This window comes from Apodemus sylvaticus, chromosome 3 (genome assembly GCF_947179515.1).
Source record: "Apodemus sylvaticus chromosome 3, mApoSyl1.1, whole genome shotgun sequence".
In the NCBI taxonomy this organism is placed as follows: Eukaryota; Metazoa; Chordata; class Mammalia; order Rodentia; family Muridae; genus Apodemus; species Apodemus sylvaticus.
Genome location: NC_067474.1, coordinates 69,074,333 through 69,097,250, shown reverse-complemented (window position 1 = coordinate 69,097,250; position 22,918 = coordinate 69,074,333). Strand labels below are relative to the sequence as shown.

The following is a 22,918-nucleotide window of genomic DNA, read 5'->3' as shown; positions in this document are numbered from 1 at the left end:
TACTCCTAGTAGCTGCAGGTGTATGTCCAAGGACAGACGTTCCAGGCCACCAACTTGTGCTGTCACTTTCCAAAGAGAAACAGCCGCTATTTTTATAAGCTTCCTGTATTGTCTTATGCTATTTCTGAGGAGTAAGGGAGCGGGTGGGACAACAAATGGAAGCAGTCCCCTGTCCCACTGGACATGTTACCCCTCTCCCCCACATACTGTGGCTCTGTCTTGAAAGAATAATGTTCCATCCTCCTGAGACTTCTCCCATGATCCACTGCAAAGCACATGGGCAACAGCCTACCCAGTTTACGGAATAAATACATCAAAGTTAAACATGGTACATCATGAAGAAAAATCTTGGTTTCATTTATTTTCATGGAACAGGTTATAAGCACATGATGAGAAAGCTCAGAGTCATCACCAAGTGATGGTAAGCACACTGCAAGAGACTGCGCAGAGGTCTGCAAAGCCATCTTCTTACACAGTATCAGACGGTGGGAAACATTATTTCCTTCAATAGTCTCAGACTCAGGAAAAGATTTGACAAATTTAACAAGCTGATACTGGGCCCCTCTTTACAATCAAATAGTAACACCAATGAGGGAGTTTCCAAAGAAAAACCAAGATGAGCAAAATCCAAATAAAAGCCAACACCATGATTGAGATTTTTCTTTTAATATGAGACGAAATATCTTGATTGTATATTTTCCAAAGTACTTTCCAGCCACATCGCCCAACCATACAAAAGTGTGCTCCCATCTTTAAATGCAGTCAAAGATGCTGGATTATAGTTCCACCCACCTTCTCTTTGAAAGCAATGTAATACTAATGGATTTAATGGTAATACATTCTTATCTAATAAAGAAAAACATCCACAAGTATCAGAAACCCAGTTTTGAAAGATTTGCATTAATTTTGAACTGAATCAGCTTTTGTGGTGTTTTTTTTTTTTAAAGGCAGCAGTTTGACTCACGACTTGCTGATCAAACACGTTTATACTGAGGAAAAGGGAGGGGGAAGGGAGTGAATGCTGCAAAGTTTCTTCATTGGCCCCAAAAGTGCTAATTACACAAAGGGAGACATCAAAAGCAAACATGCAATGGTTGTTTTAAATCTTTTACTGCAATACAACAATGAAGTAAACAGTAATTAGACACCTACCAATTACCCCCAAACAAAGAATGTAAACAGGAAAATAACTCTGCCTATATGTGTACAGCTTCTCAAATCATGTTAGAGGGTCTCACATTCAATAATCAAGAAATTTTAAAATAGCAGTAATTATTTTCATTTTAAGAAAAAGCCCCCTTTCTCCCCTCCCCACCCCAAGCACTGACCACAAAGAATGGGCTTCCTTCTGCATCAATTTCATCCTTATGTGAAGCAGCAACAATGACTATCAATAATTTGGCGTTTCTGTTTACAGATGCTGCAATGTTCCCCCCTCAATTTCAAAAAGCCATTATCCAGTGTTGCCATAAAACAGACTATAGGTTCTAGGTAGCAAAGATTCTTTCAGAAACCAATGTTAAGTCAAAGAAAAGAGAAAGCAGGGCATCACACTAAATTTCTGGATCTAGTACACTAGAAAGAATGAAACCCAGGAAGTTACCTACTGCTTAGAAGAATAAAGACCTGTAAAGGCGGATGTTTGGTTGTATAGTATTTTACACTGTGTGGATCTGCAGCATCTGCTAATTGAAGCAGACATGCACTGTATGTATCCCTGCCCTATATCCTAGCTCCCACCCCCACCCCCACCAACCTACTACCGTATACCAAATATTGTGGATATGAGCCCAAGTCACCCCAGACAATCCAGTGAACAAGGTTAGTGTAATGCACTGGTGTGAGTGTGAGGTACAAAAGAGTCCCTTCAGTCTTCATCGAAGTTCTGCTGTAGAAGAAAGTTGGCAGCCAGATTCTCATTCTTCTCACAAGCAAAATATGCTTGAATCACAAGTCCTTCAGGAAATCCTAATGCCTTTAACTGGAAAAAAAGGAAGCAATTAAATCAACTCATCGATTATGGTGAATTAGGTCTGCTTTATATACCAGGGATTGTGACATTGTCCCTGGACACTTTAACTTGACAAGGCCACCCTCACTGGAACCTGGATTCACTCACTGTTCAACACTCTTAATTACAGTGGGGAGAAGGTTTATAACCATCCAAAGATTTTATTTTATTTTTTAAATGTTGTTCTTAGTTAAGGAGATTAAATTAACAGGCACTCTGCATTAAAGTGCGTTCTGGCCTTTACACTAAAAACCAGGAGTTAACGGTCCTGATTTAAAAGTAAATGAGCACAAACAAATATGGACATCAAATGGTTTTAGTAACTAGAGGTTTAAGAAAGGGGGAGTGTGTAGAAAGAACTCGTGCATCAACTTTTTGTAAAAGCAAATGTTTCATTTCTTTTTTAAATTAATTTATTCACTTTATATCCCAATATCAATGTTTCATTTCTTTTTTGGTTTTGTTTTTTTGAGACAGGGATTCTCTGTGTCTTGGCTGTCTTGGAATTTACTCTGTAGACCAGGCTGGCCTCGAACTTAGAAATCCGCCTGCCTCTGCCTCCCATGTGCTGGGATTAAAGGCGTGCGCCACCACTGCCCGGCCAATGTTTCATTTCTTAACATAGGTTGTAGCTTTCTATGATGCTCTTCAGTTCCTTGCCGTAATCAATACTTTACAGTAGAAAAGTGGGTGATTAATTCCAGTACCACAGTGTATGGTGAAATGAAGATGACTGTGCTTATATTTATAGCATATTTGAACCAGTTATTTAATCTCACTTAAAAACGGATCAAAATTATTTAAAAATTTAAAAACTATTAAAACTACTTAAGATTTAATACTGCTTTTAAAGCCTTTAAACTCTCAAGTAAACTAATTACCATATAAAATTATAGCTTCTCAAGTCAGATGAAGACCCTCCTCAACCTCTCAAAAACTTTCTATTACACACGGCAGAGAAGACTATTAAGAACTAGAAACGATAATGCAACCAAAATAAACTAAAAAACAATCCCAATTTGGCAAAAGAAGTTATTTATAAATTAAAATAGAAAAACTCCAAAAATGAATGTGTTATCTAAGTTTGTATCTAAATTAAAATTGGGGTAGCTGAAGTAATAGAAAAGAGTTGGGACAATTCAATGGCACATTGCAATGAGACATAAATTTAGACTTAAAGTCACAAAGATGTTAAAAATGTAAAAACAACATGATGCCCACAATAACCAAAAGACAACTAGAGGAGCTTTAGTTACTAGACAAAACACCAGAGATGAAGGATATTTTTACGACTTAAAGAAAGGGAGCCAAGAAAACATAATGATAGACATATATAACAAGAAGTCAAAAATATAACACACAAAACTAACACAGAAGAGAGAAATCAGCAATGCTGCTGTACCTGGAGACTTCAATGCCACCACTATCAGACAGCACCAACAAGGAAATCAAAGAAAGTATCCAGCACTATAAGGCAACTGGTCTTGACAGCAGGAGAGTGTTAGAGGAAAACTAACCACTTAATATTAACTAGAAAACCAGTAACATTTAAAACAAAACAAAACCTGCAAAGAGCGGGGCTGGGAGAAGTAGAAGGATGGAAAACTTCAGGATGTATTCTAAGAGAAAATATTGATATTTCAATGATTAAAAACAAAAAAACAAGCAAAATTTAAAAACCCATAAAAAGATCATTAACTGACAAAATATTTAAGATCAAGGAAAAAAAGAAAACTAAAGATTCACATTGCTAAAGGACTAAAATTCAGAAACATTCCTACCTTCTGACAAGTGAAAAGTGTAACGAAGTACACACTCACAGAACTTCTTTCTCAAAGGGAAAATGGAGGCTCAGATGGCAACCGATAAACTCTATCAGCTCCTTAAACAATTGAGATCAATTCTTAAATTCTTCCAAAAATACCCTCTACTCCTTCTGTGGGGTCACAATTCCCCAATACTAAAACAGGATATTCACCACCAGGAAAACTACAAAGTAATAGTTGTTATGAATAAATCAAAGAGCTTTATTTAATGGTCTTTATCCCAGGAATGCAAATGTTGTTTCTATATATAAATAAACTACTTGTAAGAATAAAAGATGATCCTTTGATAAACTTAGAAAAAGTATTTAATTTGTTATGACAAAAATCTTCACACCCTGACACCGAAGGGGAACTTCCCTAACCAGCAAACTCCATGGGAATAAACCAACAAATGAGTTCAGCAAGATTTGGGAGAATATAAGATCACCACACAAAACCAAACTGTACTTCTCTGCAACTAATAAGGAACATTTTGAAAATGATCTTACTACACAGTGTTAAGTCTTAGGTGCTGGGGTCACAATGCTGCCCCGTCACACTCAGATGGCTAACAAGGTCTCAGTGGGCATGCTACAATCCCAGCACTTGCAAACTTGACAGAAGAATCAAGACTTCAAGGTTACCCTTACCCACATACCAAGCTGAAAGCCACAACAGGCTACTATATATTAAGACTGCCCAAATGACAAACCCAAAAACCAGAAAGAGACATTTCCCAAATTCATTTCCAGAGTAAGCGTAATGAAGGCTCTGAACTCAGCCAACAGTTCTGCCCCTGAGCCTGGGCCAGCAGACCCGAGATCTACACAGAAGAATGAGGGACCTAGAACAGTCACAAGTATTTTGTAAACAAAGTTGGAGCACTCAACACCCTCTGATTTCATACTTGCTAATAAGTTATTCCCTGCCGGAGAAATGAGCCAATTCAACCAAATTAAAGTATAAAGGTGGCTTGCTTGGGAAGCCCTCGGACAGGTTCCCCAACCTTACAGGAGGGTCATGAAGCTGCTATGCAGACAGGCAGATAGGGAGACAGAAGGAAGGCAATACTGGTTGATTGGCAGGGGTGGGGGTGGGTGGGAAGGAGAATATAGAGAGATTAGAGATGTAGAGAGAGAAAGAACCAAAATGTCTGGGCTATATAGTAAAGAGCCGCTGGTGAGAGAAGGCCAGCTCATGGTCTAGAAAGTTCCGCATACATGGCAGGGTATGCCAGCCGTGCCTTGTAACTGGAGGACGCTGAGAGAACTGGAGGCCTGGGACACTTGTTAAATATGCACTTCATATTTCAGACAACTTGTCCCAAGCATGAAACCCTGAAACCTTACTAGACATCTACAGTAAAGGTAGTAAGGAGTGAGGTACTGGCCTTGATGGCTATGGATAAACATAAAGCAAAGGATTAAAACTGAGTCCCTAATAACCCTGACACATCTGTGCACCACTGACCTTTTACAGGAACCTGTAACTTCAAAGTCTTTTTAACAAATGGTGTTGGGATACATGGATATCCACATGCAAAACAGCAGATACTCACTCATACTCAATACTAAAACAACTCACAATGGATCACAGCCCTACACATAGAAGAGCAATCTGTGGATTCTTTGGAAGAACTGGTAAACCTGACTTTCACTTGGATTAAGCAATGTTCTCTGTAACACCAAGAAAACAGACAAAATCACAGAGAAAAGAAAAACAGAAAAGAAAAGGAAGAAAAGCTACAATGAGAAACCAACTGAAGCCTAATTACAGAAGAAAATTAAAACCAGACATGGGCAAGCACATCTTTAATCTCAGCAAGAGAGGCAGAGATCTCTGTGAATACAGTGCTCTGATTACTATGTCAAACACTTCATAACAATGTGAAAATAATGTAAAAAGTAAAGGAGAAATGGAGTACCAATCCGCTTGCTAGGACAGATGGCTAATGTCTTGTGTTTGCTGTACACCACTCACATGTAATTCATATACATATTCAACATTCTGGGGACAGTAGCAAAGTAAAATTTAAAGTATGAAAAATGAGTGATTTTGAATTAATTTGCATGTTTAGTGCTTTAACCAATTAATATTAATACTTGATTTACTCAAGAAGGTACTTTGCTGCTATTGGGGCCAAGAAAGAACAAAAAGCAGGGAATGTGGCTAAGAGGCAGTCTTTACTGCCGTCCCTGGGACAAGGGACAGAAATGCCACTACTGACCCAGGAACTCAAACTGTACCTAAACTCACCCGCTCTATAGCTTCTTTCTCCTGAGGTGTGACCTGAATATAGTTCATGTGCCCGCTTCCAGCTTCTGCAATCCCTCCGCCGCCTCCGCCTCCTCCTCCGCCGCCTCCTCCACCTTGACCACCTGCTTCCTGAACTGGTTCATTTAACATCTGAATAAAATGCTCCTGGTGTTGGCTAATTTGCTGTAGTGATATAAAAACAGAAGAAATAACACATAATTACTATCTGTAGGGAAAAAGCAATCCTTAATAAAAACAAGAAAAAGACAAGCCAGGCATAAGGAATCACACTTTAATTCCAGTACTTGGAAGGCAGAGGCAGAGGATCATCTTAGGTGTGCCTGAGTCCTATAGTATATTGAATTTCAGACCAGCTCTATCTAAAAGAGCCAGAAAGTTACTTTTAAGTGATTTCTTACATTATTAAAGAAACACAACAGTTCTGAAAGGTAAATAGAGAGAATGCAAATTCTTCCCCAAAAAATATTACACTCATAAAAATCAACATTAAAAAGCTACCATTAGGAGCACTGACTACTCTTCCAGAGGTTCTGAGTTCAATTCCCAGCAACCTCGTTGTGACTTCACAACCATCTGTAATGGGATCTGATGCCCTCTTCTGGTGGTGTGTCTGAAGACAGCTACAGTGTACTCATAAATAAATAAATCTTAAAAAATAAGAAAAAAAAGTGACCATGGGCCTGAGTAGAATAAGTAAGTGAGTAACTTACTCTTCATGTATATTTTATTTTCCACACTAATAGGCTATTCTGTGCTGTATAAAACTCAACTATTTTCTGGTCTGAGCATGAAGTATGCCTAGAGGTTAAGTTTCTAAGAGGCAATGTACCACTAGTAGTAATCTAATAAAAAGCCATTTATAAAGTTAAACACCCTCTCAGATTCTCTAATGCATTAATGTACTTGGGAAATCAGAAAGAAGAAATAAACTTTTCCAAAACTTAGTTAATCAATATAAACTGATCATCTTTATATCTCAATTTGTTCTTCTTTATGCCTATGTAGAACACAGGCTCTGGGTTGAACTATAGTACAAAACAAACATTCCAATCCCATTTTCCAAATTAATGTGAATAAGTCACCTGCAGCAACTGAGGGTTCTCCCGACCTATCTGCTGTAGCAAAGCTGGAAGCAAGGAAGGGTTCTGCTGGATAATTTGTCTCATCTGTTGAAACTGAGGCTGATTCCGTAAAAATTCAAGCGGGTGGCCTGGAATACAAGCATTTCAAAACAAAAACAGTAAGTACATGTAATAGCAGGTAGTTAAACCATCATTCAGATAGAAAATACTACACATGAAAATAAATGACTTGCTTTCTAGTGTTATAGAGAAAGTCACAAACTCCCCAAACCCCACTGGGCCTGCCACCTTTGCTCTAGAGAAGTTATACTAGTATTAGCAAAGGATAGAATACTGAGAGGCTGACCTATCCACAATGCCCTGAGACCATCACACAAAAAAAATGGTGTTCTATATCAAAATATAAGGCTGTCCTGTTATTGCAGTTGCTCACAAATAAACACATGCATATTTATGGATATTAGTCCTATATTATGTGTAACAATAAAGTGAGACTCAGGGACCAAAGTTAACTAGTAAGCAGTGAATGGGAAATACTAAATCTGAGCCAGAGCCACACCTCCTCTTTCCACTACATAATGAGTCCCAACTGTTTGCCAAAATAAGAGCAAGAAGCTAGCAACCCAAAACAAACAATTCCAAAAAAAAAACAAAAAACAAAAACAACAACAACAAAAAAAACTTAACAAAACAACCAAAAATACAACAAAAAAAAAAAAAACCCCACCACCACCATCACCATTTTTGAGATAGTGTCTCTCCCTCTTTCCTTCCCTCTATGTACCCTGGCTGTTTGAGAACTCTGCTGCATAGACTATGTCCCTCAAACTCAGATAAGCATCTGCCTTTGCTTCCCAATGCTAGGATTAAAGGACTGTGCCTCTCTACTTTGCCTGAAATGTTACATTCTTAGCAAGGTGAGCAAACCACTCAAACCCGATACTGAATTCCAACTGTGAGCAGGCGTTTTTCAGAGTGAACTAGTCATGTAAGCCCTGACAGCACTGGTGTACACTAAAAGCCGGAGAATCTCTCTATTGTGACTGAAAAAAAACATAAGGTTTATCCAAGTGTTCTGGGAATAAATCTTAACCACTGAAGTATTTCACATTAAACAATCTTTAAACTCAAGACCATTTCCCGTCTGACAGTCACTTTACCTCCAGAAGTGGTTGTTGTTGTTGCTGTCGTGGTTGCTGCAGCTGCAGCTACGGCTGGAGACTGAGGAGTTCCAGTAGTCACAGCCTGGGGAGGAGGATCAACCACAGCCTGACTTTCTCTATCTCCGGGGATTCCCTGCCAACACAATTTCCAAGTTTTAAGATCTCGATCTCAATTATCTACCCCCCTATCTCTCTCTCTCTCTCTCTCTCTCTCTCTCTCTCTCTCTCTCTCTCTCTCTCTCTCTCTCTCTCACACACACACACACACACACACACACACACACGCTAAATATTAGACACAGCAAAACATCTGTAGCTTGCAGAACATTGTGTATGACAGATGTCTGCTTATGAAATCTTACAAGTAGCCCAGATACAATGCTGTAGCACAAGGTAGCATTCAGAATTTTCCAGTGACAGACAGATACACTATCCAGTATCAGCCACAGCCCATGTCCGATTAAACTCTAAGAGTATCAGTAACTAAGGCGTTCAATGCCCATGCATACTAGGAGACTTTTGCTTCAGAGGTTTTCATAATCTGTCATTCTGTGAACCAAAGGACTGTGTTTACATGAACCAGGCAACTGGTGGACAAGCAACAAGTCTCCTCTACTGACCTAATGTTTCTAAACAAGTATCACCTAAAAAATGTCACACATTAAAAAAAAAAACAACAACAACAACTTTAAAATTTACATTTCAAATGATGCTTTTCATATGTTTCAAGCATTTATCTTTTGCAATTATTACACTTTAAAAGGAACACTCAGATTTTCTACTTTGATGCACATGATTTAAACAAATGGCAGTTATACCCACTTAAAAAAACCATCAAATTTAGACTTTAGCAGATGGTAATGAGTTAATTTCCTATTAAGCCAAAGCCAAATTCACTTAAAGAAGACAGAGCAGTGGCTAATGGGGGCTACACTACAAGCACTCAACACAGCTATTTTTCACATGGGGTTGTTACAAGACTATTAGCAGATTCAGGGTCCAGAACGTCCATCAAATTCTCAAACAGAAAAGTTAATGCTGCTTCCTCAGAGGAGAACTAAAATTTTGCTCTAAGTAATTCACCTCAGGTGTCAGTCTGTCCAATTACAAGTTGCCTTACCAGAGCCTCACTAGTTTGGTACTGCTCAAAGGAAGAGCTGCTTCCTAACTCACCTCACATCATTTTCTAAAGAAACATTTCAGAATCTTTTCCAGTAGGTTACATTTTAGCAACACAAAATGTTAACATTGGGTGGTGGTGGGAAATATCTACCATATAATGTTCTCCACTGAATTGTTAACTCATCTATTAAAATCTTAATTTCTTCAAGAGTTTGAAAGAGACAAGTAAAACACACTTCTCACCATTAGAAGATATTCCACAGCTCTGTCAGGGTTGTTGAAACTGGCTCTCAGTGCTGCAATTACTTGTTCTCGTTCATAGCCCATTGACATGATCTCAGTTACCATATTCTCGTAAGACTGACCCGTCACTACACAGGTATGTGGAGGACAAGGGAAAAAAAGTACAGAACATTCAACAAACATTCTCTCCATAGGTCTTCAGTGCATGATGTCTATGTTTCATATACTGCTCTGCTAGGCTAAGACAATAAACAATGTAATAAGTCATATGGAGCTAACCTATAAATATGTAGCTAACCTATAAATATGTATGACAAAGGGAAGTGACTGTCCAGATGCACCCAATGTCATCAGAAAGGGTCCTTAAAAGTAAAGTGGGACAGAAACAGGGTTAGAGACAATAAAGACAAAAGCAGGACCAGAGTTCAGCTGTTGTTTTTTTGCAGGTGGAGAAATGGTATGCAAGCTTCAAGAAGTGATAAGAAACTAGGTTCTCCCAAGTCTCCAAGTAACGTGCAATCTTGCTGATTCCTCGGTATTGGTCAGCAAGATCCACGTCAAAGGTTCTGACCTATAAAAATGGCCAGTTAACAAATTGTTTTATACCACTAACTGTGTGGTTTCTTACAAAACTAACAGAAAACTAGGAGGTTTTATATGCTTAGTAAAAATACAGGTATAAATACAAGAAACAATTTACAGGTCTGTTACTAAGAGACCAGGGAGCCAGCCCCTGTGTACTGTTCTCATAATCCCATTTGGAAGGCTGCTGCTGTGCGATGAAGTCCAGTGTTCTCTACACAAGTTCTAGTGTTCTCTACACAAGTTCAAGGACAATAGCAGACATAAGGACAAATGCTATAGCACAGAAGACCAACAACACCTGCTGTACATACTTCAAACTATCAATTCTCGTGCAATAAGACTGTTTTATCTTTTTCTTTTGACACCTTGTATTTTAAAACTGATGGAAAGCCCAGAGGTTGGGAAAGTTACAATTTCCTACTAGGGACAGAGTTGCAAGTACTATACCTGAGCACTAATGCACATGCTGTCTCCAATCTCCCCAGACGGATAGTAGCTTGCCTGAAGGAAAGCTGCTCCCACTCATCTCACCTCTGTCAAAACTATTTTCTTTCCCACTTGTGTTCTGCAGTTCTTGCCACCTCAGAAAATGGATTGGTTATGGTCTCCCACCCCCAACTCTGCCCTCTAGTTTAAGTGGTCAGCAGCCATATTGTCACCTATGAACAACAGCAAGCACACCGGTGCAAGCAAGGAAGGGAACAAATATTTGGGAGGTTGCAGATTTCCCCTTGGAAGTTTAAATAAACAAGTCTGCAAGTTCAGAGGGAAATGAGCAGCACAATTCATGTGGGGAACCCCTACAACATATGTATGGTACTCAGCCATTCCCACAGGTTAAATGTTTAACTATGGCCTAAAGCAGAACCACATAAAGTACATAATTAGAGTCAGGAATAGTATTTTACTATAGTGCTTGAAAAGAATTTGAGACATACATAGAACAGGAAAGGTATCACAAAAGCCAAATGGAAAATTAAAGAAGCAGGGATTCAACAGAGCAGAAACCCTACCTCCAGACTATAAACTGGAGGTAGAATGATCCAGTGACATAAAGGTATAGATATTAAGGGAGTACTAGCATTCCTATTTGTTGGCTCCTTGACCAAGTCATAAATTGTTCTGCTTCCTACAGACTGAAACATGAGCAAAATATGCCTCTTTTTAAAAAGTGTGTAAGTAAAAACATCCCCACCAACAGCTGAGGTTTAGATGTAACAGCAGCAGCAACAACAGCAGCTTGGCTCCTACTCAACAGCACCAAAGCTCTCTATCGTGGTGATACTGGTAATAACCAGAGCCTTTACCTTTAGTAACATTAAGACAACATTAGAGCCAGCTGGCTCTAGCTCTGAACCTACAGAATGGTTTACCATTCTCTTAGTAATCCTCTTGTCTAGTTCTTCCAATACCTTTACAACAATTCTCTGTAATTGATGGCTTTCTGTGTATGAAGTAGTATGCCTCCAGTCTCATGAACTGATGCTTACTGAAAGTATCTGGTGGCAGTGTTGCTCCAGGAAAGTTTTTCAAAGATGAAATTCTGAATTTAGTATACCTAGGTAATCTTGGGCTATTTAAATAAAACACCTACATTTTTGTCTCTACATACAACAAGGGTATCAGGAGTTAAAGCCCAAGTAGTTCAGGACCAATGTGTTATCCCAAGGGTTTTTAGAGCCATCAGAATGCTGGTGCTGCTGGTGCAGAACTGAGTCAAACAGAAGACTGCAACTATCCCAGTCTTTAACCTACTCTACCAAAACAGAAACAGGAATACCAGCCAATTAACAATAAAAACATGAACTGTACATCAAGGGTTTAATCATGGAAGGGAAAAGTTGACAGTTTTAGAGATGAAAGGAAAGGGGAAGACTGGGGCAAGAAGACCTTTTCACTACATGGGGCATCTAGAAAGAGAGTACAGTGGATGAGAACTGGAGGTAGACAAACAAGCATGAGGCACACAAAAGAAACCAGCAAGGCCTCAAAGGCTCTTCTGCAATAGGCCTTACCCAGACCAAACCTGGTAAGACCACAGGACATTCACATTGGGAAAATAATTTGCTCCAAAGGATGTATTTAACAGCAAGAGATTTTAAAGAATTCAGCAGAACACATCAAAGTCTCTAGTACTAACGATATAAATAAATCATTTTAAAGCTTAATTGTAAATGGTCATGAAGCGGACATTGTCAGTGTGGTCTAGAAGATGAATCTGACAACCTGTTTTCTAAGTTACACTCACCAAGGGCACTTGTTGCATCTTCAAAAAGATTTGACCGGGAAGAATCTCCTGGTGTACTGTAAAGAGTTTTTAGAAAAATCATTTTAAAAAGTATGCAAAATTCATTTTACAGTAACTAATTTCTAAAGAATACTTAAAATATTAAAGTGTACGGGTAGGACAGTCTGTTAAGAGGTTATGTCCAAAGCTGTACCTGTAGGATTTATAGTTAAGGAAAATATTTCAACTTAAGACTTCTGAGAATTTATCATTGTAAACATCAAAAGGCTATAAATACAACACCCTTAAAAACATTGCTCTAAGTACGAAAACAGCAATGCAGTTAGAATACCCTAGAAATCAAGTCAAAGGGGAAGAAACATCAAAAGTACTACATGATAAAGTAGCACACATATAGAAACCAAGCAGGCAGCCAAGTCTTTCAGTGAGGTTTTCTATGAAAGTTTTCAACAATTAATAGGGAAGAAGGCACACAAGTTATATAGCTGGGCTGGAGAGATGGCTCAGAGGTTAAGAGTACTGACTATTCTTCCAAAGGTTCTGAGTTCAAATCCCAACAACCACATGGTGGCTCACAACCATCTGTAAAGAAATCTGACACACACCCTCTTCTGGTGTGTTCTTACATATAATAATAAATAAATTTAAAAAAGTTATATAGCATATGCAAAAAGAGAGGTGGGGGTATAGATCCTATGCTAACCTAAAGAAAACCAATTTTAAGCATACAGTCCTAGGTTAACCAGCAAAAACATGCATGCAAACATGTACATTTCTGTTTTGTTGAGAAAATGAAGTTCAAAGTAAAAGGCTAACAAACAAGATTATAAAACACCATGGAGATGTTGATATGGATATACACAAGTAGAAGTGAAATTAACTAGAGGAATGAAGAGGACAAATGGGAGGAGCAATGAAAGGAAAGGTGGACTATCATAAATATTGCACAGCGCATAAGTAACAAGTAATTATAATCTTTATTTTAGTATCCCAGAGTGTGTATATGTGTACCACAGGTGTAATGCCTTGGAAGTCAGAGGCGTTAGATCTCCTGGGCCTGGAGTTACACACAGTTGTGACCACCATGTAGGTGCTGGGAACTGAACCCCAGGTCCTCTGCTAGAGCAACTAAGTGCTTGTAATTGTTAGGTCATTTCACCAGTCCCACTGTTACAAGTGACAGGAAGAATACATTATCACATGCACTCCATTCATGTACACTTCTTTCCAATTTCAGTTTTTGAGTTAAATGCATTTGTGTTCATAGGTGTATCTGTTACAGGCACAGCACACAGGTTGTCTGGCTTGGAATCTAATGCCTCTGCCCACTGAGCCATCTCACCACCCCTCATTCCAACTTTAAGAACAGAAACCACCCGGGTGGTGGTGGCGGCGGCGCACGCCTTTAATCCTAGCACTCTGGGAGGCAGAGGCAGGTGGATTTCTGAGTTCGAGGCCAGCCTGGTCTACAGAGTGAGTTCCAGGATAACCAGGGCTACACAGAGAAACCCTGTCTCGAAAAAACTGAAAAAAAGAACAGAAACCATGTACTCAGGGAAGTACCAAGCATAATGATTATCACAACTAAAACAACTCTGCTATATAATTTTTAAAGTTTCTACTTAAAACATTAAGTATGTGGAGGAGGAAAGATTTCAAAAGAATATATGAAAACCAAGTAATTTCCCTGCCCAAGGCTCTTACCCCATTGAGACAACCACAAATATACCAGTCCCTATTTTAAAGAATAACTGTATCTTAGTTTTGCTTATATATGGTTTTTGTTTTGTTTTCTATATTACCTAGGCTGGCCTTGAACTCGTGATCTTCCTGCCTCAGCCTCCCAAGTGCTAGAACTGTAATCATGTACCACTACACATACTCTCCCAACTAGTTTCTAAAGTTCAACTTAAATTTATTCCATGTCAAATGTCCAGGTCTGTGTCAACATTTTCCCACAAATGATAGTAGTCCATCTAGTGGGCCAAAACAAGTTCAAATAAGCTCTGGTGCAGTTGGTTTCTAACATTTTTTTAAATTTTCCCCTCATCCTTTACTAGTTTCTATCTTTATCTTACATAAAATCTTTATACTTTTAGAACTGACTCTTGTCAGTACACCATGTAGAATCCATGTTCCCACCTCCAGAGGATGAAGCATTTATCAACAGTATCCCAGAGTATCACATTATTAATGCATACTTATATCAAGTTCTACTTAGGGGTATGTCTACAGTGTGTATCCCACCAAGCAATTCAACTAATGCTCATGTTAAGCTACTCAAACTCTTAAGTTGCCACAGCTTCTTCTTAACTATGAAGACAATCACTCACTCATTACTGAATGTATCAGACCAGAACGACTTCCTCAAACCCAAGCCAGAGGACTTGAGTCTGATCCCTGGGAACAAGGAGAGAACCAACTCCCACAAGCTGCACTGTGAATTCTACAGGTATGCCATGGATGTTCAGGCACACATACAAAAGTGCAATAAAAACTGAAAGACATACTCCTAGAAAATATACAAAGCTGCTCTATAGTGCTTGGCTTATGTTCCACATGTGTTTCCCCATGTCACAAAGTACTGCCTGGGTGTGGTGGGTCACTGCTGTACTCAGTTCCCAGGAGACCTGCTCCTGCTTCACCAACACAACGGTAAGATAAATTTGGGGTTGACTCTAATGTGTCCTTGACCAACAATAATGACCTTATAAAGCACAAGTTTTAATTTTCCTTCCTTCCTTCCTTCCTTCCTTCCTTCCTTCCTTCCTTCCTTCCTTCCTTCCTTCCTTCCTTCCTTCCTTCCTTCCCTCCCTCCCTCCCTCCCTCCCTTCTTCTCTCCCTCCCTTCTTCTCTCCCTCCCTCATGAGACATGTCTTCAGCCCACAAGTGCAGTTTCTTTTTCTTTTTTTTGGCTTTTCGAGACAGGGTTTCTCTGTGTAGCCCTGGCTGTCCTGGAGCTCACTCTGTAGACCAGGCTGGCCTCAAATTCAGAAATCAGCCTGCCTCTGCCTCCCAAGTGCTGGGATTAAAGGCATGAGCCACCACTGCCCAGCTACAAGTGGAATTTTTTAATACCAGTGATCAACACCACAATCTATACTGCTAACAGTTAGCTTTGGGAGAACAAAAAAGACCTGAACAAAGCAAATCATAGAAAACAAAATGTCAGCCGGGTGGTAGTGGCGCATGCCTTTAATCCCAGCACTCTGAGAGGCAGATGGAGGCGGATTCCTGAGTTCAAGGGCAGACTGGTCTACAGAGTGAGCTCCAGGACAGCCAGGGCTATACAGAGAAACCCTGTCTCGAAAAAACCAAAAACAACAAAACCACAAAATGTCTAAACAGCAGTGATGGAGAGGAAGCCTCCAGTATAGCTCCTGCCTACTCACCAAATGACGTGCTTTGAATCTTGTTTTCTAGACCATTGTTATACTCCCTGAAGATACACAATAAAGAAAAAAGACTAAATAGTGAAGTGCTTGCTTCAGCAGCACATACAATAAATCCCCTGAACACTTGATGATACTCAAAGCAGGCACTTGGGCAGCAGAAGCAGGCAGATTTCTGAGTTCGAGGCCAGCCTGATCTACAGAGTGAGTTCCAGGTCAGCCAGGACTACAGAGACCCTGTCTCTAAAAACAAACAAACAAACAAAAATCAAGTAGCGAGTGTAGTTAAGTCCAACTAAGAAGTATTAAGTAATGTATTAAGTCCAAGAAGCAGAGAAGCACAACCTTAGTGCCTGCACTTGAGAAGCAGAAGCAGGAGGATATCTTTTGAGTTCCAATCAAGCTGCTCTATATAGTGAGTTCCAGGACAACCAAGGCTACACAGAGAAAAACTGTCTCAAAAATCCAAACCAAAAAAGAAGTCTACTGTCTTCTCTCCTAAATCCTGTCCTAACTTGCATAACTCTTGGGAGAATTAAAAACATTAACTTAAAATTTTACTCTTTGGAAACCTTATGCATGTATGTATTTAATAAATATGTAACGTGTTTAATGTATCTTGATTAAATCTACCCAAATCTCAGCTATTACCTGTCTGTCCCTCAACTGCCCCTCTTCATGATCCTTTTTTAAAAATAACTCACTGAGTCTAACAGTACTGCCTATATGCGCCTGGGTGTGAAGCCATCCCTTAGAGCTTAGACAACTCACCTGTGGCTCTAACTCCACCTATCCATCCATAGAAAAATGACTCCCTTCCCCAGCAACCATTTAGTGCCAGTAACTCCTCAGCTAGGGGTGGGGCCACAGGGCCACCTCCCACAAATGAGGACTGATGAATGGCTTGAGTTTATGCAAAAATGAATCTAATTAGCACATTAATGTTCTGTTCAGATATGGATGCTCATTCTGTGAGTTTTGTGAAGATTTAAGAGTCATTGTTCTGCTGACTAAAGACATTAGATGTCTATGTTAGATTTTGGGGGTAACCAATTTGTCAAATTCCTAAATTCCTTTCTGAACACAGGCTTTGAAAAAATGGTTTAACCCAATTCTGGTGATGTTCCAGTGTGTAAGAGAGCAGAATGCATCCTAGCTATATAATGGGTAATGGGTTTAAATTAGGCAACGGTGCCACAGAACAGTTGCTGAAAGAAAAGTATTCTAGCTTAATACACACAGAAAAAAATATTATATATTCCTTAAGTTTTGTGCTATTTTTCTCAGCAACAAACAGGAGATTCTAGACTCTTCCAAAACACAGCTGACTAGGTCAGACATAGAAGCCACATTTGGGAGTAGATCATCTAAAACAAAGGTGCCCCATAACCCATGTCATACCATTTTCTCAAACTACTAAAACCTCCAGGAAAAAGCAAGTCATAAACTGTTCCAAGCTGTGTGCCATTGTGAGCAGCATGATTGTGAGCAGCACTGCCGGCTGTCACGAACATCTTTCCTCCATTATATCCATACATATATATGAAACCGGCGGTCTCAATTACCAAAGCTACTGTTAAGGTGCCACAGTCTTGTGTTTAGGAAACCTTTATTTTAATAATGGCCCCAATGCAAGAGTACTGATGCTGAGGAACAAATGCACCAGAGCAGCCTCCTGTAAGTGCCAGGATAAACATTCTCAATGGAGCTGGGCACGGAAGAGATGCAGACTGACACATCTACAGGACCATCAGACATTGTAAGAAAATACTTTTCAAAGTACTTATTTTGGAGACAGGGTCTCTCTACATAGCCCTGGAGGCCCTGGAACTCAGAGATCCACCTGCCTCTACCTCCCAGGTGCTGGGATTAAAGGCATGCGCAACTATGCCGACCTTACACAATTCTTTTCTTTGAGACAGAATCTGTCTTTGTGGCCCACTCTGCCTTTGCACTTGCAATCCTTGTGCTTCAGCCTCTGATTAGTCATGGGTCACAATAGCTGGCTCACATGCAATTTTTATTCCAGTAATTTTTTAATTGTTCTCATTTGTCATTAGTCATTAATCTCTTAGTATGCCTGATCACTTTATCAGGAGCATGTTTGCTTAAGGAAAAAACAACATAGGAGGAGGTACCCACTGCACATCTGGAACACACCCTTGTGTAAGGGGCAAATCTGTGTATATTGTCATGAACACCATAAATTATTTGTTTTCAAACATTCTTTCAAAGCATTTCCAATTACTGCCCATTTTCCATTGTGAGTGTCTCTGATTCTACGTTCACATAGCTCCTGCTACTGGTGTTACGAGTTATACTAAGTCAGAAAACAAAAATAGCTTAGTACCAGTTTCAGGTTGACAGTAATAGAAGTCATATTTTAGATAAGGCAGGAAATTCCTTCTATGATTTTTAGGCAAATTACTATGACTGAACCATTTGCTTTGGCCATTATCATTATCAATAAAGAACCCACCCCTGCCTGCAAACAAACAAAAAACAAGATCATGATCCTGTCCAAAAAACCTGCTCAATAATTTTCACTGCAATTCCACACCACCCCCAATCTGATTCACCAGATTTCAGTGAGCAGTTACTTGTAGTAATGAGGAGGCAGCTCTGTCAGGAGGCGGTGGCTAGGAGTGTTATACAAAAGCTACAGGTGTCAGTCAGCTCCTATGACAGCACCTCTGAATAATTGAGTTTGCACTGTTCACAGCTGTTAGCTCAACAAAAGGCGTCAGGGAAACAGCTACATACGGACACTTCCCTTCCCCAGCCGTCTCTGTGCACATGGGCCACTTCCCACTTGCTTCAGACTGTTGTACTTTGACCCACATTTTATAGATGAGTAAAACACCCAAAGATCCTAAGTATACCACTCTCTAAGCTTGTCAGAGCTAACGAATGTCAGAACTAAATACAGTGCAACACAGAACTGAATTATTCACTATATGGAAAGATGCTTCTGTTCATAAAACATTGGCCACAATCACAACAAATAAAAATGACTGGCTGCTTTATAGTTATTCTTTTGATTATATATTTCTTAAATATTTCTAGTCAAAATAAGTAGTAACCTTCCATTAAACATTTTTTTAAAATTGAGGACACAGAAATCTACATAAAAATGCCAATATTATTAATAGTAAACAACCAAAACAGACACAAGCTGGCTGGGAAGATAGCTCAGGTGATAAACAGCCTGCTATGCAACCATTAGAAATTGATTTCAGACCCCCCCCCCAAGCCATGACAAAGAAGGGTGCAGAGGCATGCCCCCTGTAATTCCAGCACTGTGGGGGTGGTAAGGGGTAGATCCCAAAGGTTCACTGGACAGTCTGGCTGAACTGGCAAGCTCTGGATTCAGCCAAAGACCCTGTCTCAAGTAAATAAGGTGGAAAACAATAGAGGGAGATACATTATATCAACCTATATCCTCCTATAGGTTGCGCACCACAAGGTGCACATATAGATGCACCAACATGAAAAATAGACACAAGTTCATGATTCAGAGTTCACTTAGAAATTAATGTTTGATTCTTTTTTGTTTTGTTTTGAAGACAGGGTTTCTCTGTATAGTCCTGGCTGTCCTGAAACTCACCCTGTAGACCAGGCTGGCTTCGAACTCAGAAATCCACCTGCCTCTGCCTCCCAAGTGCTGGGATTAAAGGTGTGCGCTAACACCGCCCGGCTAATGTTTGATTCTTAAAAATTAAAAAATATGGCTACTTGTGGTGTAATTCTTAAAATGTAGTCCTTACCTGTCAGCTGGTGCTGGGCTAGTAAGCACTGGTGTCTGTGCTGGCTTTTCTGCAGGTTTCTCGGGCTGAGTTGCACCAGCAGGTGCGGGTTCAGAAGATGGTGTAGTTGAGGCTGGAGTAGTGGAGGCAGGTGTGGAAGTGGGAGCCAGAGCAGGGGTGGGAGCTGGGGCCTGGGCCACAGCTGCTGCTGGGGAGGAGCTGACTGTAGTGGTGCTGGGAGTACTGGATTGCTGGGTTGTAGCTGGCACTGCTGTTGTCACTGCTTTGGGCTGGATGTGTTAAATAGCATGGTAAGTAAGGCATCACTGCATTTCAACAGCACAGCCACACAATCAGCCTAATAACCAGTAAACTGAACATCATTTTGTAAGTGGATGATAAAAGATCAACATTAGCAAATGGAAGCTTTCACTACTCTTCAAAGTACCTGTGATAATTGAATTATCCTAACTATCAAGAGCAATTAGCATTAGACTTCACATTTTAGTCTTTACAACAATTCAATACAAAAAGAACCTAAGAAGTCACTGTTTTAAATATAGACTACATACAACATACCCAAAATTACCATATAATTTTCTACAAATCTTTATTTATGCACCTTAATTATAATTTTAAAGATTATATTGCCACTTAAAAGCATTAGCAAAATAACTTTTTGGGATGAAGTAGACTGTCTACGAACATTCCAAATAATTTGTATTTTAGGAGGAAAAACCTTCCTGCTCACTGTAAAGCAACAGGCGGAAGGACTTGCATGTTTCAGCATCAATGAGGGAGAGCAACCTTTTGTCCTTTCTGAAACAGTGAACTCTGCATAACTTAATTCTAAGTCTATTTTTCTGAAAATTTTGTGATAGGCTGAATAATATTCCACTTTATACTAGAGTTTCATCGTCCACTTTACTATTTCCTATTGCTATTGTTATCTGTGACTTTGGAGAAAATTCACATTTATTCCACTATCAACTAGTTTGATGAAGCTACATCAACCATCCACTTTAACTTGCTTTCATTATTACCAAGAGTGCTTTCAATATTTGGTCCCTCCCAAACTCAGGTATTTAAACCCTAACCTCTTCTTTGTTTTCAGACAAGTCTCACTTAAGTAGTCAGCTCTGCCTACAAAGTGCCCGGGATTAATGGCATGTACCACCAAACCTGGTATAAATCCTGAAGTCTTATGATAAACCAGTATGAGGAAGGTAGAAATTTTATCTGTGGTATTAAAGGTAGGGTCTTTTAGATTACATTACAGCAGAGCTTCCATGAATAATTCCAGTGGCTTTAAAAGGATACACACACACACACACTCTACACATTGATAGAAATACAGGTATCACCACAATACAAGGTGTCCTTGCGCAGTCTTCACCATGCTGCTTAGAATTCCATTCTGCAAAACTCTGACCTAATAATAAACCTTTCTTTTTTTTTTTTTCTTTTTGGTTTTTTTCGAAACAGGGTTTCTCTATGTAGCCCTGGCTATCTCTGTAGACCAGGCTAACCTCTAACTCAGAAATCCACCTGCCTCTGCCTCCCAAGTGCTGGGATTAAAGGTATGCACCAACACCGCCCTGTTCTACTTTACATTCTACTTTGGATATTTTACTACAGCAAAGATGCCTAACACACTGCTCCTCCTCAGATTATCCACCTTTAAGCACATATACAAAGCAGTCTCTTCAAGGAATCAAGTGTTGAAGCTCTGATCTGCAAGTGTGTGCAGGCAGGGCCAGATATCAACTCTCAAGGGTCATCACCTTTAAAAAGGACCTCTCTCACAGGCCTGGAGCTCACCAAGTAGGCTAGACTAGAAGACCAGTGCGCCCCAGGGATGAGCGTGTATACGCCCAGTACTGAGCCCATTACAGCAGTGTGTGTGAGCATCCGTTTGAGGAATGTTCTGGAGGGGACGGAACTCAGGTTTGGAACTCAGGTTTGTAAACCTGCACGGTAAGCTTTACCTTTATTGCTGAGCTTTTCCCCAGTCCTCAAGCTACACTTTAGGGGAAAAAAATATTTTCATAAAATTACCCAATATATTTATTAATATAGTACAACATCATAAATCATAAAACAGCTCTTAAGAATTACTCCAAAAATCATGCCATTTTTTAGTTGACTTTTCCTTTTTTATGTTATAAAATTCTTATCTCTTGATTGAAAACTGAACTAGCAGGCTGTAGAGATGGCTCAGCAGTTAAGAGCAGTGACTGCTCTTCCAGAGGTTCTGAATTCAAATCCCAGCAACCAAATAGTGGCTCACAATCATCCATAACAAGATCTGATGCCCTCTTCTGTTCTGAAGACAGCTACAGTGTACTCACATATAATAAATAAATCCTTAAAAAAAAAAAAAGAAAGAAAAGAAAACTGAACTTGCATTCATTTCATGCCTTTTTATTTTTTGGCTCTGAGCTTGTTAGGTCTAATACATACATAACCTTATCTAGGTTACATATTAAAAGCTATACAAGACATTAACTTGATTACTATGCATTATTTTAAAGTAATCACCTGGTGACTTAACTATTTTAGCACCTCTTTTTAAAGCAGTAAACACAGATTAAAGAAAAGTAAGAAACACTTTAGGGACCAAGGGATAAATGGCCCGTTAAAAATATGACACTTTGTTTGGCTACATATCTAAATATTACCTTTATAAGGGGCTATGGGAAATCTGCCTACATTTTGGAAAGCAGGTGCTATTTACTACACGTGTTTTGCATGTTATAGAAATGTACAGACTTAGCCAGGCGGTGGTGGTGCACGCCTGCGATCCCAACACTCTGGGAGGCAGAGGCAGACGGATTTCTGAGTTTGAGGCCAGCCTGGTGTACAGAGTGAGCTACAGGACAGCCAGGGCTTTACAGAGAAACCCTGTCTCCCAAAAACAAACAAACAAACAAACAAACACAAAAATCCAAAAAACAAAAAAATAAATAAAAAATAAAAAAATAAAGAAATGCACAGACTTATCCATTGTGACTTGGTCACTGCTTCAGATTCACAAGCATAAAGACACAGAAGTAGCATGAAACTTACTTTTGTCACCATAACCACCACAAAGTTTTTCTCATCAATTTTATATTCTTTGAGAGCAGTATCATCACTGAGGATTTTGCCTAATAATTCAGAAGAGAAAAAAATGTTAAGACATATTAAGCTTTTTCTTACAAAGAAACTACTCTTTATTGGCAACATTAATTCTACCAAGTAA

At 39.4% G+C, this 22,918-nt stretch overlaps 1 protein-coding gene across 1 annotated transcript in view; it reads right to left on the bottom strand.

Moving 5' to 3' along the window:
* Positions 1–329: 329 nt before the first annotated feature.
* The window catches only part of Rad23b (RAD23 homolog B, nucleotide excision repair protein), a 39,462-nt gene continuing 16,873 nt past the window's right edge, over positions 330–22,918 (bottom strand). The window contains exons 3-10 of the mRNA XM_052176514.1: positions 22,744–22,823; positions 19,696–19,964; positions 12,537–12,592; positions 9,704–9,831; positions 8,336–8,471; positions 7,176–7,303; positions 6,073–6,255; positions 330–1,981 (exon numbers count right to left, since the gene is read on the bottom strand). Of these exons, the coding sequence (XP_052032474.1) occupies positions 1,868–1,981; positions 6,073–6,255; positions 7,176–7,303; positions 8,336–8,471; positions 9,704–9,831; positions 12,537–12,592; positions 19,696–19,964; positions 22,744–22,823 (1,094 nt within the window). The 3' untranslated portion in view covers positions 330–1,867. The remainder of the gene's footprint in view (positions 1,982–6,072; positions 6,256–7,175; positions 7,304–8,335; positions 8,472–9,703; positions 9,832–12,536; positions 12,593–19,695; positions 19,965–22,743; positions 22,824–22,918) is intronic.